General features: G+C 37.5%; 1 protein-coding gene across 2 annotated transcripts; it reads right to left on the bottom strand.

Annotated features, from left to right (window-relative positions):
* Positions 1–12,773: 12,773 nt before the first annotated feature.
* Positions 12,774–18,164, bottom strand: LOC147636858 (LRR receptor kinase SERK2-like). 2 transcript variants are annotated; one of them, XM_086800422.1, is made up of 12 exons: positions 16,860–18,164; positions 16,562–16,694; positions 16,181–16,252; positions 15,938–16,081; positions 15,758–15,829; positions 15,452–15,508; positions 15,281–15,369; positions 15,072–15,197; positions 14,626–14,964; positions 13,782–14,152; positions 13,299–13,608; positions 12,774–13,190 (listed from the first exon to the last, which is right to left on the bottom strand). In XM_086800422.1, the coding sequence occupies exons 1-12, from the start codon at positions 16,975–16,977 to the stop codon at positions 13,168–13,170; spliced, it is 1,854 nt and encodes a 617-aa protein (XP_086656548.1). In that variant the 5' UTR covers positions 16,978–18,164; the 3' UTR covers positions 12,774–13,167. The 2 variants fall into 2 exon arrangements, with proteins under 2 accessions (XP_086656548.1, XP_086656549.1); XM_086800423.1 differs by having other exon boundaries at positions 17,658–17,717.
* Positions 18,165–21,292: the final 3,128 nt, after the last annotated feature.

The following is a 21,292-nucleotide window of genomic DNA, read 5'->3' as shown; positions in this document are numbered from 1 at the left end:
CCCCCTTTGTAAAAGCTTAATGGTGTTTATGCACTGTTACTCTACTCCTGTCCTGAGCCATCTACATTGAATTTTTTAATAATTCAATTATTTTGGCCTAAGCCTCTCCAAAGTGAGTTGGTGGCCACTATTGCTTCAAACAAGAGTAGAACCCTCAATCCCTCAAGCCAAAGGAGAGCTTATAAGCTCCATATAAGTTAATTTTCTTACTTTGTTTATGAATTTTAATGAAAAATCTATGGTTTTCTTGATTTTTATATTTTGCAAATGATTGAATTAAATTCAAATGCTATGCCTTTGATGAAAAGGCCACCCCCTTCTCTTCTTTACATTCCAACCTTTCTTAATCCTAGAAAGATTAACTAAGTGATTAATTAAACTCTTCTTATTGTTTACTCTCTTGAATTTAGAAAATTGTGTAGATTAGAGTTCTATAATTCTAAATTGGGTTAATTAAGTTAAGTGAAGAAAGATAAAAATAAGAAATGGTCAGCCATACAAAGGAGGTTATGGCAAAATTTTCTATAATTTTGTGAAAAAGAAAGTTTGTTTTTATGTTATTCCAAAAGAGTAATTCCCACCATTTTTGCATCTAAAAGACATATTCTAATTACTCCATGTACATATTCACCTATGAATATGCATGGATATCACTGATATTAATTATTCAATTTGATTTCTATGCATAGAAAGATGCATAATAGAATTTTTTTATTATAAAAATGTTATTCTTATTAAAATTGATTTCTATGCATAGAAAGATGCATAATGGAATTCTTTTTATTATAAAAGTGTTATTCTTATTAAAATTGATTTCTATGCATAGAAAGATGCATAAAGGAATTTTTTTAATTACAAGAGTGTTATTCTTATTAAATTTTATTTCTATGCATAGAAAGATGCATAAAGGAAAATTTTTTATTACAAGAGTGTTATTCTTATTAAATTTTATTTCTATGCATAGAAAGATGCATAAAGAAAAAAATTTTATTACAAAAGTTTTATTCTTATTAAATTTGATTTCTATGCATAGAAAGATGCATAATGGAATGTTTTTTATTATAAAAGTGTTATTCTTATTTAACTTGATTTCTATGCATAGAAAGATGCATAAAGGAATTTCTTTTATTACAAAAGTGTTATTCTTATTAAATTTGATTTCTATGCATACAAAGATGTATAAAAGAAATTTTTTTATTATAAAAGTGTTATTCTTATTAAATTTGGTTTTTATGCATAGAAAGATGCACAAAGGAATTTTTTAATTATAAAAGCGTTATTCTTATAAAAAATCATTTTTATGCATAAATAGATGCATAAAGAAATTCTTTTTATTTTAAAAGTGTTATTCTTATTAAATTTTATTTTATGCATAAATAGATGTATAAAAGAAAATTTTTAATATAAAAGTGTTATTCCCATTGAAGTTGAATTTTATGCATAAATAGATGCATAAAGAATTTTTATATCAAAATTAGAATTCTCTTAAATTCTATGTTTAACTTTTATGAGTATTTGATAAATGAATAATTAAATACTCTAAGAGAGAAATTTCTATCATTTTATATTCACACGGATTGTAAAAAGAAAATTCAAGAAATCTATCGAGATAAAAATATTCAGATAAATGATTTATTTATTTCTCATTGGAATTCGTAACTAATTTAGAAATCAGTTAAGTGAATATTCAAAGAAAGAAGTTCAGTAAAATAGTAAGTGAATTATCAAACCTTTTCACGAAAGATAGTTCAAGAAAAATCTTATCCAACTCGAACCTTGAATCAAACTATGACCAAGACCAAACTCTTTCGTTAGTTTCGAGAAAAGAAGGTGTGACCAGTTTAGAAAACTACACTCAAAACTCCTGCCAAATCTGAAACTAAGTTTGAGATGCTTCGAATTGATCTATGGATCAAGGTTATAGAATTCGAGGAATTCTGGTATGAAATTCAGAATTCCGATCAAGAAGTTTTGGGGATACTGATTCAAGAAATACTCCTTGTATTCAAAAGAAAATCAAACTGAAAACTTGCATAGAAACCCTGTTTTCTTAAAGGAGAATGCTGGAGGGAGCATTTGGTATATGTTTTTCTAAGGGAAGTTCGGTTGCAACAACTTGCAAGGAGTGTTCAAAGGATAGCTCACGCGGCAAAGCCTGCCCAGCCTCGGTATAATTGAAAAATGGTGTGCTTCCGGTACGATGGGAGAGGGCCGACGATGCAGTCCCTAAGTGAAGTGTTAGGACAGCTAAGGAGGATCCTAGAGGGTTCTGACCAGGAGATGCATGGGCTCGCGGTGCCTATGACACCCAAGCGTATGTCATGCAAGATATGTATGATGGACGAAATGATTATTCTAATCTATTACTCAATCTCGTTGTTGTTGCTAACCAATTGGTCTCAACGAAGAGTCCAGAGTGATACTGTTTTTTGAGAAACAAGAGACTGGATGGAATTTTTGAGTTATGACATCTATAACCGATAACTGTTTGTTGTCAATGGGGTATTTTATATGTTAAAGTTTTAAAGAGAATGTGTGTGTATCTGTATTCGAAAGCAAAAAGTTAAGAAAGGCATTCAATTATGGGTGGGTGAGTAATTGTTTGGTTCTACCGATTCTAGTGGTTAACCCATGGGCCGGATGGGGTTAGGCTGGAATCAGTGGAGTTTTAATAATTAAATTAAAATAATAGAAATATGCTTAGAATTCGAGTAGCTAAATAAAAAACTAAAGAATTTCTCAAATGAGTAGATCAATGGTTGTGCTTGAATTCGGTTAGGAAAAAAAGCATTGATTTCCTCAAATGATTAGATCGTGGAGTTTTAATAATTAAATTAAAATAATAGGAATATGCTTAGAATTCGAGTAGTTAAATAAAAACCTAAAGAATTTCTCAAATGAGTAGATCAATGGCTGTGCTGCCTGAATTCGGTTAGGAAAAAAGCGTTGATTTCCTCAAATGATTAGATCAACGGCTGTGCTTGATTTCGGTTAGGAAAAAAGCGTTGATTTCCTCAAATGATTAGATCAACGGCTGTGCCTGAATTCGGTTAGGAAAAAAGCGTTGATTTTCTCAAATGATTAGATCAACGGCTGTGCCTGATTTCGGTTAGAAAAAACACGTTGATTTCTTCAAACTAAGTCAGTGATAGTTTTCCTTCTATCTGGTTTAATCAGGTGAAGGATAGTTTAGTCTCTTGACCCCGTTAGAAAACTCGTTAAGAAAATCAAAAAGGTGGAATCGTCCCCATTTTTCGAGCAAGGGAAATTTTTCCGATTTCGGTTTCGGAATGACCACCAGATTAGTCTCGTGTCCGAACATTCGAGGGTGAGGCCTTGAGTGGGAAACCTTGCCCTGCGCAAGAGGAAGCTACTTTCACTGCTAGCAACCAGGAATCCGGTGCGTGGAGGGAGCAAAGGAGTCTCACAGTTGGAGTCTGAGCACATGAATGAGGGAGACTAAATGGACAGCTTCTTGACCAAGATCAAAGATTTTAAGGAGCAACTTGCTAGTGTGGATGAGATATATCTTGATAGTACATTGGTGCCCACAATTCTCAATGCATTGCCGGATTCTTATCAGAGTTTTGCCTTTAGCCTTAGACTCATGATGTGAAGAAAAATCCAAATGTCCTTACATTTGATGAGCTGGTTTCAGTACTCTTGCAAGAAGAGCTCTCTAGGCAAAACAGATCTAATCTGCGAGTTGGCGAGGACCAAGCTTTTGTTGCCAATCAGAAAGGCAAAGGTAAAGCTTCTTCACATGGTGGCTATAAGCCAAAATCAGAATCCTCAGGTAAGGATGCAGAGAAAGAAGGTGATAAGCCTAAAAAGAAGGGCAAGTGTCACTATTGCAAGAAACCAGGGCACTACATACATGAGTGCAAGAAAAGGCTAAAGAAGGAGAAAAAGAAAGAATCGGGCATGGCTGTGGTGGCTGATGCATCTGCACCAGCTGCAAAGAAGAAGGAAACTGTAAGTTTTGCTCAAGATGATACGGTGCATTACAGTTATGACCCTTCTATTCATGATGTATGCATGTCAGTGGCAGAATCGGATGCTTAGTACTTTGGCAGTGGTGCTAGTAAGCACATTACTTCACACAAAAAAAATTGTTCTCATCTCTGGAATCTGTCCCAAGTGCATGAACCATCACATGTGCAAATGGTTCCTCATATCTTGTCAAAGGAGTTGGTAGAGTTGTGCTCACTACTGCAAATGGGGGCGCATTTACTCTTTCTAAAGTTTTATATGTGCTAGGCATTAAGAAGAACTTGCTGTCAATTTCAACCTTAGCCTTATCAGGTTTAATGGTGAAATTTGTGGATGACAGATGTACAGTTCATGATAGAAATGATGGTTATTTTATAATTACCTCAGGTACCTTGTTTCATGGCCTATACAAGGTGGATGTATTTGAGAAGTTGCAGCATGATGCTTGCTCAGTCTCTACGACTCATGCTATGACTGATGCAAAATTATGGCAGTTTGTTACGCCTTCAAAGGCATGATATGGTGTCTGAGTTGCCAACTCTTGAAACCCCTACTAGACATGTATGTGAGGGGTGTATTCTTGGTAAAATGCATTGGGCATCATTTCCAAAGAATGGATCCGTGAGAGCTGTTAAGAAATTACAGCTTATACATAGTGATGTATGTGGTCCTATGAGGACACCATCTATTGGGGGATATCTCTACTTCGTTACTTTTATTGATGATTACTCCCAGATATAGCTGGGTGTATCCATTAAAGAAAAAGTCAGAGGTTTTTATGTGCTTTAGGCACTTCGTATCCATGGTGAAAATGCATGTGAATGTAAAGTTGACACCCTTCATTCAAATCCGGGGGGGAGTATATGTCCAAGGAATTTCATGCATATATGGCTGGAAAAGGCATAAGGCATCAATGTACAGTGCCATACACACCTTAACAAAATGGTGTGGCTGAGGGGAAGAATAGATCTCTCATGGAGATGGCACGACGTATGGTGAAAGCCCAAGATTTGCCTCATGGTTTTTGGTTAAACTATGTGTTGAGAACAAATGCCCTACCAAGGCCTTGTAGTCTAAAACTCCTTATGAAGCTTGGCATGGCAGGAAGCCTTCTGTGGTTCATTTTCATGTTTTTGGTTGTCTTGCTTATGCTCTTATGCCTGCTCTTGTGCCTGAGCAACAACGCAGTAAGCTTGATGATAAGGCAGTTAAATGCATATTTGTGGGATACAGTTCAAAAAGCAAGGGATATAGACTCTACCATTCGGCCGCCTCAAAGATAAATCCTGTAAGGTTTCCCCTCTTCTAAAAATAGGGGAAACACTTAAGATAGTCCACTAAGTCTTATCTTAGAGAAAATTTCCTACTCATCGACACCTTGACCATACAGAGATTCAAGGATACGATTCATAGGTAAGACCTAGTTCTATCCCGCAGGGGGAGCGTGGTCTTCTAAAAATCAAATCACCCATAGGGTAATTGATCATAATTTGGGCAACTACTAGTCTTGATTCTTAGAGACAACGCTTTTTTCCTCATCCATGCAAGGCACAGCCCCGCTGGCCTAGTCTTCTAGAATAGAATTGCTCGAGAACCTATTTATCTAACGTAGGGCTTTCACTTAATATGTTGGAAAGCTACCCGACTAATCGGGTCCACCCGTCCATAGAGGATGGTGCCGTCAGGGCATTCCATCCTCCCACTTTCCACACTACTCACGCGTCAATTTGTTTTCTAATTAATCCTACCACACTGTTTGACATAAATAAACATGTTCCTTAATTAAGGCCCTTTTCACAAGGTTTGTTAAAACAGCCTTTTTACACAATACAATAATGCCAAGACAAGATTTATAAAAAAAGTTTATACATGAATCAATTTCATACAAGCCAAACTGGCTCTCTTATTCTTTTCCTTTATACTGCCGATGATCTAGAATTCGGCCTTCCAGCCTCTACATGCTGGGCAAAACCCTACGGGACCATACACCTCATCGTCGGCCGCTGGCGAGGACTCAAGCCGGCCTGTCGCCCTCTCAGGCTCCATCGCTTGATCCTCCCGGCCCTCAGAGGGATGTCTACGCACTAGGGTGGGCTAATTCACCGCACTAGCCTGGGCCCTCAGAACTAGGCAGCATCACAATCACTCACCTCAATCGGCAAACCTCATTCTCCCAATGGTATGAGGGATACCATGGGCCAACTCCGGGTCTTACTAACGTCTCCGCCGTCCGGCTATACAAGCACAAGAACGGGGCAGCGTCAAGGTAGGGAGAAGTTGTACCTGTATCTTAATTCAACCAAGATAACAATCCATTTACTCAACTAAACCATAGGACTAAAATCCATGCTACCTTCTTAAGAAAACAATCCTTTTCTCACAGATTTTAGCATTTCAACTTGAGATTGTGATAAGACATTCTTTATTAAGACATATGCTGTTGTTTAAAAGAATACAAACTTTAAATAGTAAATCAATCAAATAGATCACTATTAACAATCAATAGAGAAGCCGGGGCCATACCTCAACCCCTAAGAATGATATATAATTAAAAAACAAAATATGTATATACCTTATAGAAATTTGTCGTTTATCGTTGCCTTTGCTCGTTAACAAGAGCTTTAGAACTTGACATATGAGAATAGAGTCTTCTAATACCTTGTCTTTTGATTGAAATTATCCAATAATCTCCAAGCTTTATCTCTTCTTACTCGTACTGTGACTCTTCTCTCTTTCTAAGGTCTATGGCAAAATAGCCTTCTCTTACAGGACTAAAGGCATACTATTCTTTCTCTAAAAGAAAAGCTATGGAGTTTTGGTCTCTTTCTCCGAAAGACCATAGCAATCTAAGCTTCTTTTCTAAGATATTAGATAAAAATGAAGGGATATATATATCTCAAACTCTAGGATTACCTTGAGGCTACTTGCTGTCTTCTCACAGTTTTCTCTGTGTAGAGACCCTGACAGAAACAACAAATTGTTTCGGACATAACTCTCTGATAAAAACTCAAAATATGATCATAGAACCAGTCAAAAGAACGGGAAGGCATCTGGTCTACAAGCTACGCGGGCAGAATAGGCAAAAACGTTTGTATATAGCCACAAACGCGCCATCTTTAGAAACGCGTTGTTTTTTCATATTTTTAGTATGCATAGACTCTAAATGTGTAAAAGTACTCTAAATATGACCTCTTATCACCTAAATTCGAAATTTTATTTTTGGGGATACTTATCTCTTAATAGAACTATTCTTATGTTCTTATTTCTTTTAGGATTTTTGGAGCTAATATTTTTATTCCAACACTTTCCTAATGTTTCTAGCCTTGTTGTCTCACTCTTCTCTAATTATACTCTCTTTCCTTATTTAAATCTATATTAAAAGAGACACATACATACATGGCTTGGGAGAGACCTTACAAATCTACATTTAAAAAACCCTAAATATATATTAATAGAAACACCCTATGTATACACACACACACACACACACACACACACTAAAAAATCCTAAATATATATCAATAGAAACACCCTATATATGTATGTATGTATGTATGTATGTATGTATGTATGTATGTATGTAATCCTAAGTATATATTAATATGCATTAATATAAAAATATATACAATAATATATAAATATGTTATATGCACAGATATATACAATAATCTATATCTAAAAATATATATATATATAGCATTATATATAAAGATATATACTAATCCATATAGAAACATGTGTATATTAATGTACATATAAAAACTTCCCAAATATATATTAATATGCATTAATATAGAAGTATATACAATATATATTAATCTATATAGAAACATGTGTATATTAATGTACATATAAAAACTATGTAAATATATATTAATATGCATTTATATAGAAATATATACAATAAATATATTATATGCATGGATATATACAATAATATACATTAATAAACATATTTCTATATAGATTAATCCATATATAGTGATATATACATTAATATATTAACATTAATATATTTCTAGATAGTGATATATATTAATACATATATAATGATATTTATTAATCCATATAGAAACATGTGTGTGTGTGTGTGTGTGTGTGTGTGTGTGTGTGTGTGTGTGTGTGTGTGTGTGTGTGTTTGTTGTGTCAAAGTGTCTTTTATCAAAATGCAAATATAGTAAAATATATCGATAATACGAAGTGATATACATTCTATATAGTCTCATCATAATTTTTTCCAGCAACAAAAGATGAAAGATGATTTAAATAGATCAAACTTTTTTCAAAAGACATGCAAATAAATATGCCATGGCACTTAAGTTGCCACATTTTCTCATTCATAGATAAAAAGGTAACATGCCTATGTCCATCTTTTATCTTTTTTATTTTTCGTCATATTTTGACCAATTTTAATATTTTCTCATGATTTTAACATCAAAAATTAAATTTACAAAGAGATATTCTTTCTTTAAGGCTATAGTTGTCTTAATAAAAGACGCACAACACACAAGTCCAAGTCATCATATGCCTAGCAAAATAATGGAAAGTAGTCAACATTAATTAAAAATGATGAAAGAACATCAATAAACAACAAAAACTAGATTTACGAAGAGATATTCTGACTTTAAGATTCCATTAGTCTTGAAAAACCGATAACATACAACTTTGAGTCATGAATAAGTCAAACCAAAACAATAGAGAGTAGTGAATATTAATGAAATATGATGAAAAGGCATTCAAAATTAGCCAAACAAAAAAATTGTGGAAACCTAAGATGACACATCAACATGCCAATCTTGTAGATTGACAGAGAAATTCAGGTGCCATGCCATTTTTTATACTTTTTTAATTTGTTTGGTATTGATTAACTTTTAGTATCTTAGCTCAATTTATGATGACTATGTATTATCTATTCATTATTATGTGTGCGTGTGTGTATATTCTCAGAAACAATTTAATATATATTGAATGGTCTTTTGTGAGTTTGGGTGTTAGCAATTCTTTGCAACAAGAATGGCCTTTTTGTTGATGACTTTATATTAATTTGAATGGTCCTTTTGAGAGAGATTATACAAGGGAGAAACATGGAGAGAGAGAGAGAGAGAGAGAGAGAGAGGGGGGGGGGGCCTCTAGGTACATAAAGACGTTTTTGTAATATGAATGATCTTTTGTAGGTTTGGGTGTTAGGAATTTTTAATAAGAATACTTTAAAGAGGGAGTTTATAGAAGAGAGAAACATGGAGAGAGGGAGGAGATAGCTTGTCACTTGTAAAGAATTTACTCGCCAATGTAACATGTTCTCTTGATTTGAGATGTAAACCATTCTACCTACAATTTTGCTTCTTTATGTTTGTGATGCACAAGCATGAGTTCCATTGGTATTTACTTGGATCCAAGTAAATTTGTATATCTTGTTGGGAGTAATTAATTACTTTTCATGCCAAAGGTGGCAACATCAAGGTTTTTGACAAATTACTAAGGCATATGGAGCTAATGGAATCTATGTCCCATGTAAGAGCAATGTTAAATCTTGTCAAGGTATGCATGTGCAAGGTGAGAACATGAGATGGGAACGTGCACAAAGAGAATACAAGGTACATTTAAGAGAATGCAAGAGACTGAAAAGATGGTGGAGATGCAAATGAAGGCAAGTTGACTTAAGTTTTTACGAGCACCGTTGCCCTGCAAAAAAATCACGGGTTCGGTGAAATACAGGAAGTTTTTTTTGTAATTTAGTGTAATTTTTTATGGGCTCTTTAGAAATTTGAAAGTATGTTACGACCAAAAAGCTCAAAAATGGGCATGACGCCTATCCACAAAGTAACTGTGAAGGCAACAAGAGACACACACACATAGAGAGAGAGAGAGAGAGAGAGAGAGAGAGAAAGAGAGAGAGAGAGAGAGAGAGGGAGGAGATAGCTTGTCACTTGTAAAGAAATTACTCGCCAATGTAACATGTTCTCTTGATTTGAGATGTAAACCATTCTACCTACAATTTTGCTTCTTTATGTTTGTGATGCACAAGCATGAGTTCCATTGGTATTTACTTGGATCCAAGTAAATTTGTATATCTTGTTGGGAGTAATTCATTACTTTTCATGCCAAAGGTGGCAACATCAAGGTTTTTGACAAATTACTAAGGCATATGGAGCTAATGGAATCTATGTCCCATGTAAGGACAATGTTAAATCTTGTCAAGGTATGCATGTGCAAGGTGAGAACATGAGATGGAAACGTGCACAAAGAGAATACAAGGTACATTTAAGAGAATGCAAGAGACTGAAAAGATGGTGGAAAAAGTCAATTTTTTAAATGACCCAAGAGATGCAAATGAAGGCAAGTTGACTTAAGTTTTTACGAGCACCGTCGCCCTTCAAAAAAATCACGGGTTCGGTGAAATATAGGAAGTTTTTTTGTAATTTAGTGTAATTTTTTTATGGGCTCTTTAGAAATTTGAAAGTATGTTACGACCAAAAAGCTAAAAAATGGGCATGACGCCTGTCACAAAGTAACTGTGAAGGCAACAAGAGAGAGAGAGAGAGAGAGAGAGAGAGAGGGAGGAGAGAGCTTGTCACTTGTAAAGAATTTACTCGCCAATGTAACATGTTCTCTTGATTTTAGATGTAAACCATTCTACCCACAATTTTGCTTCTTTACGTTTGTGATGCACAAGCATGAGTTCCATTGGTATTTACTTGGATCCAAGTAAATTTGTATATCTTGTTGGGAGTAATTCATTACTTTTCATGCCAAAGGTGGCAACATCAAGGTTTTTGACAAATTACTAAGGCATATGGAGCTAATGGAATCTATGTCCCATGTAAGGGCAATGTTAAATCTTGTCAAGGTATGCATGTGCAAGGTGAGAACATGAGATGGAAACGTGCACAAAGAGAATACAAGGTACATTTAAGAGAATGCAAGAGACTGAAAAGATGGTGGAAAAAAGTCAATTTTTGAAATGACCCAAGAGATGCAAATGAAGGCAAGTTGACTTAAGTTTTTACGAGCACCGTTGCCCTTCAAAAAAATCACGAGTTCGGTGAAATATAGGAAGTTTTTTTTGTAATTTTTTATGGGCTCTTCAAAAATTTGAAAGCATGTTACGACCAAAAAGCTCAAAAATGGGCATGACGCCTGTCACAAAGTAACTGTGAAGGCAGCGAGAGAGAGAGAGAGAGAGAGAGATTACGACCAAAAAGCTAAAAATGGACGATGCCCATCAAAAAGGCACTCTGAAGGCAGAGAGACAGAGAGACAGAGAGAGAGACAGAGAGATTACGACCAAAAAGCTAAAAAATGGACGATGCCCATCAAAAAAGCACTCTGAAGGCAAAGAGAGTGAGAGAGAGAGAGAGAGAGAGAGAGAGAGAGAGAGAGAGCCTAGAGGGGTGTGCAAAGAGACAATGCCACACTAAAGCATTGGTAGAGAGTACACCACTTTTTTGTACGTTCGTATAAAATAATAACAAAACATGACATGTCAAGATACCACCTAGACTCACTAGTCCAACCTCCCCTTAAGGTGAAAAAAGTAAAGGGTGGATGCTACCAACTTGCCTACCCGGTTTTTAAAGCATGAAAAGCAAGTCAATCCAACCTCCAAAGAAACCAAAATAATGCAAGGCCTCCAGACAAAGATTCCTTGAAAAGGTAGGTCCCACATTTGCTCAATTTAGGAAAAACCATCCTAAAAATGATGAGGAAATGTTTTATAAAATTGCGAACTATCAAATGTTTAAATTTGTCGACACTCACAGCCATTGAAATGCATCTCAATTTCACAAAATCCTCCTAAAAACGATGGGAAGTAATGTTTTATAAAATTAGTAGAAATTCGTAAACAATCAAACCTTGTTGACACAAGCCATTGAAAAGTACATAATTTACACAATAATAACGATTTGTTGAAATAGGTGATGTTCATCTATTACATAATTAACCATGGACAACCAAGGCACAAGGAGAGAAAAAACAAATCTTGGATTTCTAAAAAATAAGAGGAAAAAATCCTCAAGCTTCCATTCATGCGTTTTGTTTCTTAATGTCTTTTACATACCACAACAACGGGCAGGCAGACAAGCTTGTAGCTTTTTTTAGATTCAAAAAAACACTACAAAATTTTCACTCACCCAATAACAACAAATTATCCTAAGGGCAAAGCTCTGCCTCGGAAGGATAAAAAGAAAACTGGACCCAAATGAATTCCTCCGAAAAAAACAAAAAATGTCTTGGAAAATAAGTACAGATTTGCAGAAAATCAAATGTTTCAACTAGAGTTCAGTTATTATCAACTGTAATTTTTTTTAATCCTCGAGATAAACAAATTTCTAAATATTTCTAAATATCGAATTTTAGAATTTTCACGCACCCAATAACAACAAATCTTCCCAAGGGCAAAAGCTCTGCCTCGGAAAGATGAATAGAAAATTGGACCCAAATGGATTCCTCCAAAAATAATCAAATGTCTCACAAAATTAGTACAAATTTACAGAAAATCAGGTGTTTCAACTTAGGTTTAGTGAATATCAAGCGTGTTAAGTTTTTTTTTTAACCCTCAAGATAAACAAATTTTAACACACTAATCTTCCTAATTAGCAAGGGGCAGGCTCTGCAAAAAGAAAATTGGACCCAAATCTTCCTAATTAGCAAGGGCGTTTAGATAACGCTCTGCATCAGAAGGATAAAGAAAATTGGACCCGAATCTTCCTAATTAACAAAGGGACAATTAGAGAACGCTCTGCATCAGAAGGATAAAAAGAAAATTGGACCCAAATCTTGAATTCCTCAAAAAAAATTATATATATATATTAGTTAGCGGAGAAGAGAGCCGTACATGGACAGTGTTGACTATATGTACACTTGCAAAATGTAATTAAAGCCGGGTGCTTTCAACCGTTAGTTCTCATAAAGAGGACCCCTGAACATTCAGAACCCATCTCACAGTATCTTTTTTTCTTTAAATTGTGGTAGCAGGTTGCCATAACCTTGATATATTTATGTCAGGCTTTTGCAGTGGAGATTCACAACACGTAAGTCTGTGTTTGCTTTCAATCCCCTTTCAATTGATGGACAAAACTCTTGGGTTTTTTTATGCCTCTTCCGTTCTAGGAGACATGATCTACAATGTTGCTGTGGATATGTACCTCTGATGTTTATAGGTCTTCATATGATCTACATGGCCGTTGGGCATGTGCCTGTGATGTTACAACACATCTTTCTTTTAGCATAGCATAGGATAGCTTGCATGCCCTTAACACAAAGACAGGCAAGATTGAATAGGACTTAAGGGCACTAGCGAGGACCTGAGAGCTGCAGCTCAATGACATGAGAGGAATCACACAGCAAATCCAAATACAACGGAGGGATCTGCTGCTCCGCCGCATTGCACCTTTCATGTTCGGCCTTCTGCCATGTCTCCCACCTGTCAGCCAGCCCATCTCCCTCCAGCATTTGTAGCACCTCCGACATCTTCGGCCTCTCAGCATACAGTGACAGCGTGCACAAGAGGGCTACTTGTACCATCCTTTCCAGCTCCTCCACCTCATACCCCATCCTTTTCACCTCCTCATCCACGAGCTCATGCAATCTCTTCTCCTGGTAGAGCTTCTTCACCTGCCACAAATGCACCCCTTATTAAAAAGTTAAGTAGGCTAATGCCATCATCAAAGTTTGTATCATACAAGGAGGATAGAATGCATACATAGCATAGCCATATCACCCTAACCCCATCAACAAGAGGAGCCCAAAACAGCTAAGCAGACTCTTATCAATTGAAGAATCCTTACCCAATCCAGCAATTTTTGCCCTGACAGTCGCCTAAACCCAATCTCTGTCTGCCCTGCAATCAATTCCAGTAACAGAATCCCATAGCTGTAGACATCAGTCTTCGCCGAAATTTGTCCCGAGAGCGACTCAGGTGCAAGATAGCCAATGGTTCCCCTTACTGCTGTGGTGACATGTGAGACGCTGTGATCCAAGAACTTGGCCAGTCCAAAATCAGCCACAACAGCTTCATCATCCTTGTCAAGCAGAATATTGGCAGCCTTGACATCACCATGGATTATTTTAGGATCACATTGTTCATGCAGGTATACCAAGCCACGAGCCGATTCAAGGGCAATGCACTTGCGAGTTCGCCAGTCCAGGGCTGGCTTTTCTGCAAAGATGCATTGCAACAGAATCAGTAATCAAAGTACCCATCGCTATCTTCAACCCACACAAATCCCCTACAATGCTAGAAACCATCGTTGGCATGCTTCGCATCACCATAACCCCTTTTAGTTACTAAAGGTCTTCTAAAGAGATATCATTCACATGCATGCTGCACATCGACCATTAATCCCACTGCACGATGAAAGATAAAATCTCATCACTTTTCTGAAAACATCACTCACATACACGCTGAACATAGCTCATCAGCATAAGAAAGCATCAATACGTGTATGTCGAACATCATCCATGAACCAAGTAAAACATCATTGAGAGATCCTCTACATCATGTAGCTCACCCTAAGTGAAACATCATTGAAAATCCTCTCCCTCATATAGCTCACATCACTTAAAAATCTCAGAACTGTTATTGAGCTCTTCCTTCTTGTAGTTTTCACCAAAAAGTACGGAATGGTTTACCTCGAAGACGAGAAGCGACACTGCCATTACACATATAGGGGTACACCAAGACAAGCTCCCTTGAGGTTGCACAATACCCCAGCAATCGTAAAAGGTTTCGATGAGCAGCAAGACTGATGATCTCCAACTCAACTTTGAATTGGGCCACGGCATGGCGATCTTTCAACCTCTTCACAGCTACTACAGACCTATCTTCTAGACAACCCTTGTACACTTGCCCTGACCCTCCCGTTCCAAGAAGGTTGTTGATGCTGAAATCATCAGTGGCCTTCTGCAACTCTTGCAGAGAGTACCTCTTAAGTTGGCCTAAGCACATTTCAGGATCCAACTCTTGGTGCTCTGCAAATCCACCCCACCATTTGGACATTGTGATAACATGTTCAATAAGAAAGAAAACATCTGCCCCTCTTCAAACAAAAAATATGCATCAACAGTATAAATCTCACCATCACAAGGGTGTTGAACCCGTCTGCACCACCATATCCAAACAACAAGCCCTAAACACACGAGCAATGCTAGAACAGGAAACACTATCGACGCAGTCTTGGCATGGCTGGACTTTGATTTAACACCTGCAAACCCCCTAATTGTGTTAATTTTCCAACCACTTACTAAATTACAGGATTCTGAACACATGGATGACTCCACGACCAACCTTGAGATGCATTCGAGGGTAGAGATTGTTCCTGTCCTGGACAATCACGGCCAGTGCCATATCCACACAAATACTGATTGCCTTCGGCACTGAAGAAAGAAGTTTAACATGTATGAGAAATTGATCATTTGTGAACAGAACAAGTTATCCAGCAAGACTGTCTAACCTCACCTTATAATAGCTGAGAGGCGAGGCACTTCACCACTTAAGTTATTGTAGGAAAAAACCCTGGACAAGAAAACTCCACCATCAATCACGTTGAACTAAATACACACTCTGAACAAAAAGGATGCACATATGTATGTTATGTGTTTGTATGTACGCACACATAAGTTTGTGATAGATGCAGACATATATATAGATTTTCATGGCTGCATGATGGATTATATGCCCTATGTATGTGTGCATGTAAATAGCATATAACCTATGTATGTGTGCATGTATATAAACATCTTTGTGCAAGAAGATTGTACTTACACAGAAGACAATGTGCCAATGGAAGCTAGTGACGCAGGAATTGGCCCAGAGAGGCTATTGTTATTCAACTGCCTGCAATGGCAAGATGAAATAATCACTTGAACATCAACCTTAGGTTGGGAATGCAATAGAGAAATCACTTTGGAGGATATCTACACACACACACACACACACACATACAAGGAGTTCAGGTTTTTCAACTGCCCAAAGGATGCAGGTATCATCCCACTGAGTTGATTGCCCGAGAGGTCGAGAGCGTTGAGATTGGAGAGCAGACCCAGCCCTGGTGGGATAGCACCCGTGATGTTGTTATCCTCGAGTGAACTGCATTAGTGCAGACACATCCTTATGATCGCACCCAACAAATCAGATTAACACCTGTGTCTGTGCCGCAATTAGTGAAATAAGATTTAGCAGGCTTACAGTATTTGCAAATAGGCTAGTTTGGATATGTCGGGAGAGATGGTGCCGGAGAGCTGCAGCCTGCCTAGCTCCCTGTGCACAGAAAAAATTACATTACAGTTACCCCATAAAATTTGAGTCTTGATTGATGAAACCAAGCCATGCTTGAAAACGTTGCCTTGATGACAAAATTACTGCACAAAGATGCTCATCGTTGAGATTAACCGATGGATAAGGTTGGTCTGTAACTAGATTATAGTTGCAAGAACTGGACAGAATTGCGATCAAGACACGACAGAGTGCAATAGTTAAACAGGGTGCTTTAATACAAGTAGACAGGATAAAGACCCGAAGGAAACTGTGATTATGCAGGATACTAGAATAGATAATCTTGTTGCTTACAGTCTAATGACGGAGAGCTGAGAGGAACATGTGACGTGATGCCAGGTGCAGGGGTCCGTAAATCCACTGTCCCACCCGGAAGTCTCGTTCTGTGGATCGATCAAGCTTTGCTTCACGCTCATCAGCACTTGCACTGTACAAACATACACTTCAGATTGCATCATCGATACTTAACGAAGTATTAGCCAACTTAATCCACACGGCTACACAATGGCTTTCATTTATTAGCCAAAAGCTCGGCAGATTAATCGAGGCATAATCGAGCAAGGTGCAAGATTAAGAGGTGATTACGGCGCACCTTCATAATTATTAAGTTGGCCTTCACAGGGTACGAGGGTGGCGAGCAAATGGAAGAAGGCGAGACAAATCAAAATATTTAAGGGTTGCGCATTAATCTGCCAGCTGCGGAAGCCCATTGTGGTGGATGATCAAGGGACGTCGGTCAATAAGCTTTTGGAAGGCTAATGCAAGGGATTAAGAGAGGAAGGCGAAGGTGATGAGTAGTTGATTAGCAGTTTTGGGCGCCGCAAAATCGCCTCACACAAGCGGAGTGTATACGTAAACGTGTGAGAGAGGGAGGAGGGAATGATTAGGCCTGCTGTAAACTGTTATGGATTTAAGCACGTTATATTTACGGTTCTGTGAGAAACCATGATCTCTGGTGCAGCTGTGATCAGAGAGCGCTTTCTCCATCTCTCTCTTCAAGCTCTTGTGCGGAATTGTCAGATATAAAGTTGGGCAGAAACCCAATTTTCACGAAAACCCACTTCACCTCGGAGACAACAGCAAAACACAGAGCTCTCTCTCTGAAGCTTCGTAATGGCTGGGCTTTGGGCCAAGTGAAGGCTTTACTCTAGAACTGCATCGAATATCCCCCACAATTATCATGAGTATTAATTACTGCCTAGATTCTAGATTTAATAGAAGGAGCCTATATAATAATACATTTGCTTGCCCCAATGCTTAAGTATTTGTGCAGGATACCATGGGATTAAGCCTTAAATGTGATGTAGCTTTTAAACAACAGTTAATCCTCTGCTGTTAAGGCAGAGAACCAATGGATAATTGGATAATTTGCTCTGATTTGTTTGCCTACCTAGTTCCTCTGCAACCAGGAATCATCCCCCACAGGCTCACAGACTACAGTTCAACACCCACCAAGCTGCTGAAAGCTTAACCTGTTCAGAGCCCCAATTAACCAAGCTAAGCTGTATAAGTACCACACACTAATTATGGCTTCCAAGCTAAATTATTCTTAGACTGCTAAAGTTAAACGTACAGGGAGAAGATTCATTCATCGATCTTCTCATTCTAGAGACTTCTAACTAAGTGATAAGCTGAGATCAGAGTATACGTTCTGCCCTTTCTAAACTGATCATGGAGGGCCAAAGGCTATGGAAAAGACATGCGTTGCAGAAAAATTAAAGGACCAAATTCCAAGAGAGGAGGAAGGAACCAAGATAGTTTAGTAGGCCCTTAATAACGCTACCTATATTAATTAATCAAGGCTGAAGGTAAGAGAAACCCCCTATTAATGAATAATTAATAATAATGATAGTTAGGGTGTGATGCTAGGGGGGGTGTAGTGGGTAGGGGCGGCCCTGTCGCATCGATCTTTTGAATGCAGTTAAATTCGCAGAGTTCGTGCACAGTAAATGAGGGGGTGGATCGTGGGCCGTGCCTGTCATGTCCGGCCAAAGGCCGTTGAATTGGCAGGCCGCCCAGCTGGCCCAGTCTGAAGTCACGCCAGCGCAACCTCCCCCCGTCCAAAAGATCAAACTAACAGAAACGCAGAGGAACCATCGGTGCCCCCCAAAAAAAAAAAGGTCTTTTAATTTATAGGTGAAAAGACTTAAAATTGCATGTTAATTTTTGAATTTTTTTTTCAAGAAAAGGCTATTTATATTCACCAGCATAATATCACCAGGGATATTATGCTGCTGATGAAAACTCTTTGATGTAACTCTTCTCTAATTTTTGAATATTTTACGAATTTGAAACTTACTCTTACTAAAACCTCTTCAAAACCACCAATTTTTATGAATTTTAACGCTGCTCTTTAAAACCATCAATTTTTTAACCTTCAATTTCAATATTTGAAGGTTTTTTATTTTTATTTGAAGTTGTCATTGTACTCGGGTCTTTTTCGAACACTGAATTCCTTCCTTTTTTTTGTTGTGCAAAGTTGCAACTCAGCAAAAACTTGGCATGTGAAAAGGCCCACTGGGGGACAGGGCACACACACATGCCCCCCACACTCCCATTTCACACATTGCACAACACCAGGCAACACACACTCCCATTTTACACATTACACAATAGTGGACCTATTCTTCGCGTGCTACATTGAGAATGGCGTCTACGACTCCCAAGACGCCGGCAGCAACAACTAAGCCAAGAAGCATCGCCCAAAGTCCAATTCACTAAAGCAAACGACCAATGCCTAGAGAGTGTGCATACATCCATTATTATGTTTTTGAAAATATTGTCCTCTTTCTTTTGTATTTTCAAATTTCTCTTATGAAGGCAATACAAGAAACTCCACCTAGTCAACCAGGAGAGGTGGCTCACACACCCATCCTACTTCCAATCACTATTATGCAGGTCACAAATTTGATCCCACCTCTCCTCCTCCCAAACAAAAGATGAATATTCCCAAGATATATGATAACCCAACTGCATACATGCCACAAGCAAAGAGTCAGTAGTGCAACCCTTGGGAGACTGCTCCTCTATATAGTCCTCCTTAGTCCATATCTTCGTTGTCACTGAGGGCCAGAAATGTATAAACCGGCTGCTTCTCCTTCAAATACCATCTTCTGGTTTTCAGCCTTATTAAATATTGTTGTCTCTGGGATATTTGGAATAAAGTGAATAATTCAACTACTTTTTAATCTTAAGCATGTCAACAAAAAATCACACAAAATTCAAGTTTTCCTCTCACAACCAGAGGTAGCACCTTTTTCACACAGCTGAACCTCGTCCATGAGACGTGTGGAAACATGCCCATTGCAGAATCCCTCCACTACATGATGGGGACGGGCCAATTGGCATACAAATTGGCCATTGGGTGGTATGCGGGCCTCCAAGTGTGTGGAATGTGGGCACCTAACTAAGCATGTAAACAACTTCACTTCAAACTCCACATAGCCTTCCATTTTCAGAATTTCACCACCAGGGCCCAAAAAGCACCAAGGTTTAGCACTTTTTTGCATGGTTTTTTTAAAATGTGAGGAAGCATTCACATTGCATTGTTTACAAAAAGCTACAAATACCTCCCTTGATCAAATTTATTTAAGAACATGAATAAAACCGCAAAACTCGAGGCATTGTAGTTCTATAAATTTTGCATGATTATCTCATTAAAATTCTATCATCTTAAGTTGATTCAATCTTGCTAGTGCTCAAAAAAAACCTCGGTATAGTATAATTGCACCTAAAAATACCTTCAAATTCCAAGTTTGAAGGTTTTAAAAATGGTGGTTTCAAGAGCTTTTAGTTGAGCACCTTTAAAAAATTTAATGAAAAAGCAAATTATGTTATGAGAGTAAATAGAGAAAAGGAAGGCTCCTCAAGAGGATCCCATAAGTATACAAGCTTAGAGTTAGACTTCTCAAACCAAAAGACTTTTTGTAAACCTAGTAAGAGCATCTTTAGAATTCATAAAATACTAAAAAATGACCTACAATTTGGTGAGATGAAAGTTTTTCACCTATACATCAAATCACTTTTTTCAGCACTGACCATTGCCCCAAAAAGGGGCATTGGCACCACTATAAGTGTAACTGCACCTAAAATACTCAAAAATGACATGCAATTTGGTGAGATAAAAGTTTTTCACCTGTACGTAAAAACATTTTTAAAGCACGATCTTTGCCCCCAAAAAGGAGCATTGGCGCCACTATGGGTGTCACTGCACCTAAAATACTAAAAAATGACTTGCAGTTCGGTGAGATGAAAGTTTTTCAACTGTACATAAAAATGCTTTTTTCAGCAGTGATCTTTGCCCCCAAAAAGGAACATTGGTGCCGCTACAAGTGTAATTGCACCTAAAAATGTCTTCAAATTTTGTGATTCTTCGAAGGTGTAAAAAATGGTGGTTTTCAAGTGCTTTTAGTTAGAGCACCTTTAAAAATAAATTTAAAAAGCATATGAGAGTAAACAGATATAAAGGGAGAGTTTCACAAAGCTGTAATGTGGCAAGAATTTGGAGGTTTGGGAAGGGGATGAGGAGGTTCGGGTAGAATTTGAATTTGGAGGTCTCAAAAGACATGCGAAGCATAAGTCTACCCACTAGTAAGTATATGAGCTTGGAGTTAGACTTCTTTGATGAAAAAGTCCTTTTTGAGGAACACGCGTGCTAGAGAGAAACTTTTTTCTGAGCCAATAAGAAAAAAGACAAGTTGGAGTACAATCGGTTTCCTATATTCAAAATCTCACCCGTTTTTTATAACTAAGAACCTATAAATTTCTCATTATTATTAACCCGTTTTTTATAACTAAGAACCTATAAATTGTATGGTTTGTGTAAAGAAGAGAGTAGAATTTTTTTTTTGAATTTTAACTGGTGCAAAATACACTAAAGGGAAGTTTTCCCCATAAATCAAAAACGTTTTTTTTTATTTGGGGGGTTTTTTTAAGGGGCATTGGCCTGAGTCTCCATGAAACGTTCAAACTTCACCACGGTTCCACGTAGCCTGGGCAGCAGGCAGAGCCCACCAATTTTTCTAG

Source organism: Cibotium barometz, chromosome 7, assembly GCF_041138505.1.
Source record: "Cibotium barometz isolate CiBa-2024 chromosome 7, ASM4113850v1, whole genome shotgun sequence".
In the NCBI taxonomy this organism is placed as follows: Eukaryota; Viridiplantae; Streptophyta; class Polypodiopsida; order Cyatheales; family Cibotiaceae; genus Cibotium; species Cibotium barometz.
Note: the sequence above shows the minus strand (reverse complement) of the source record. Positions and strands in the feature narration are given on the sequence as shown.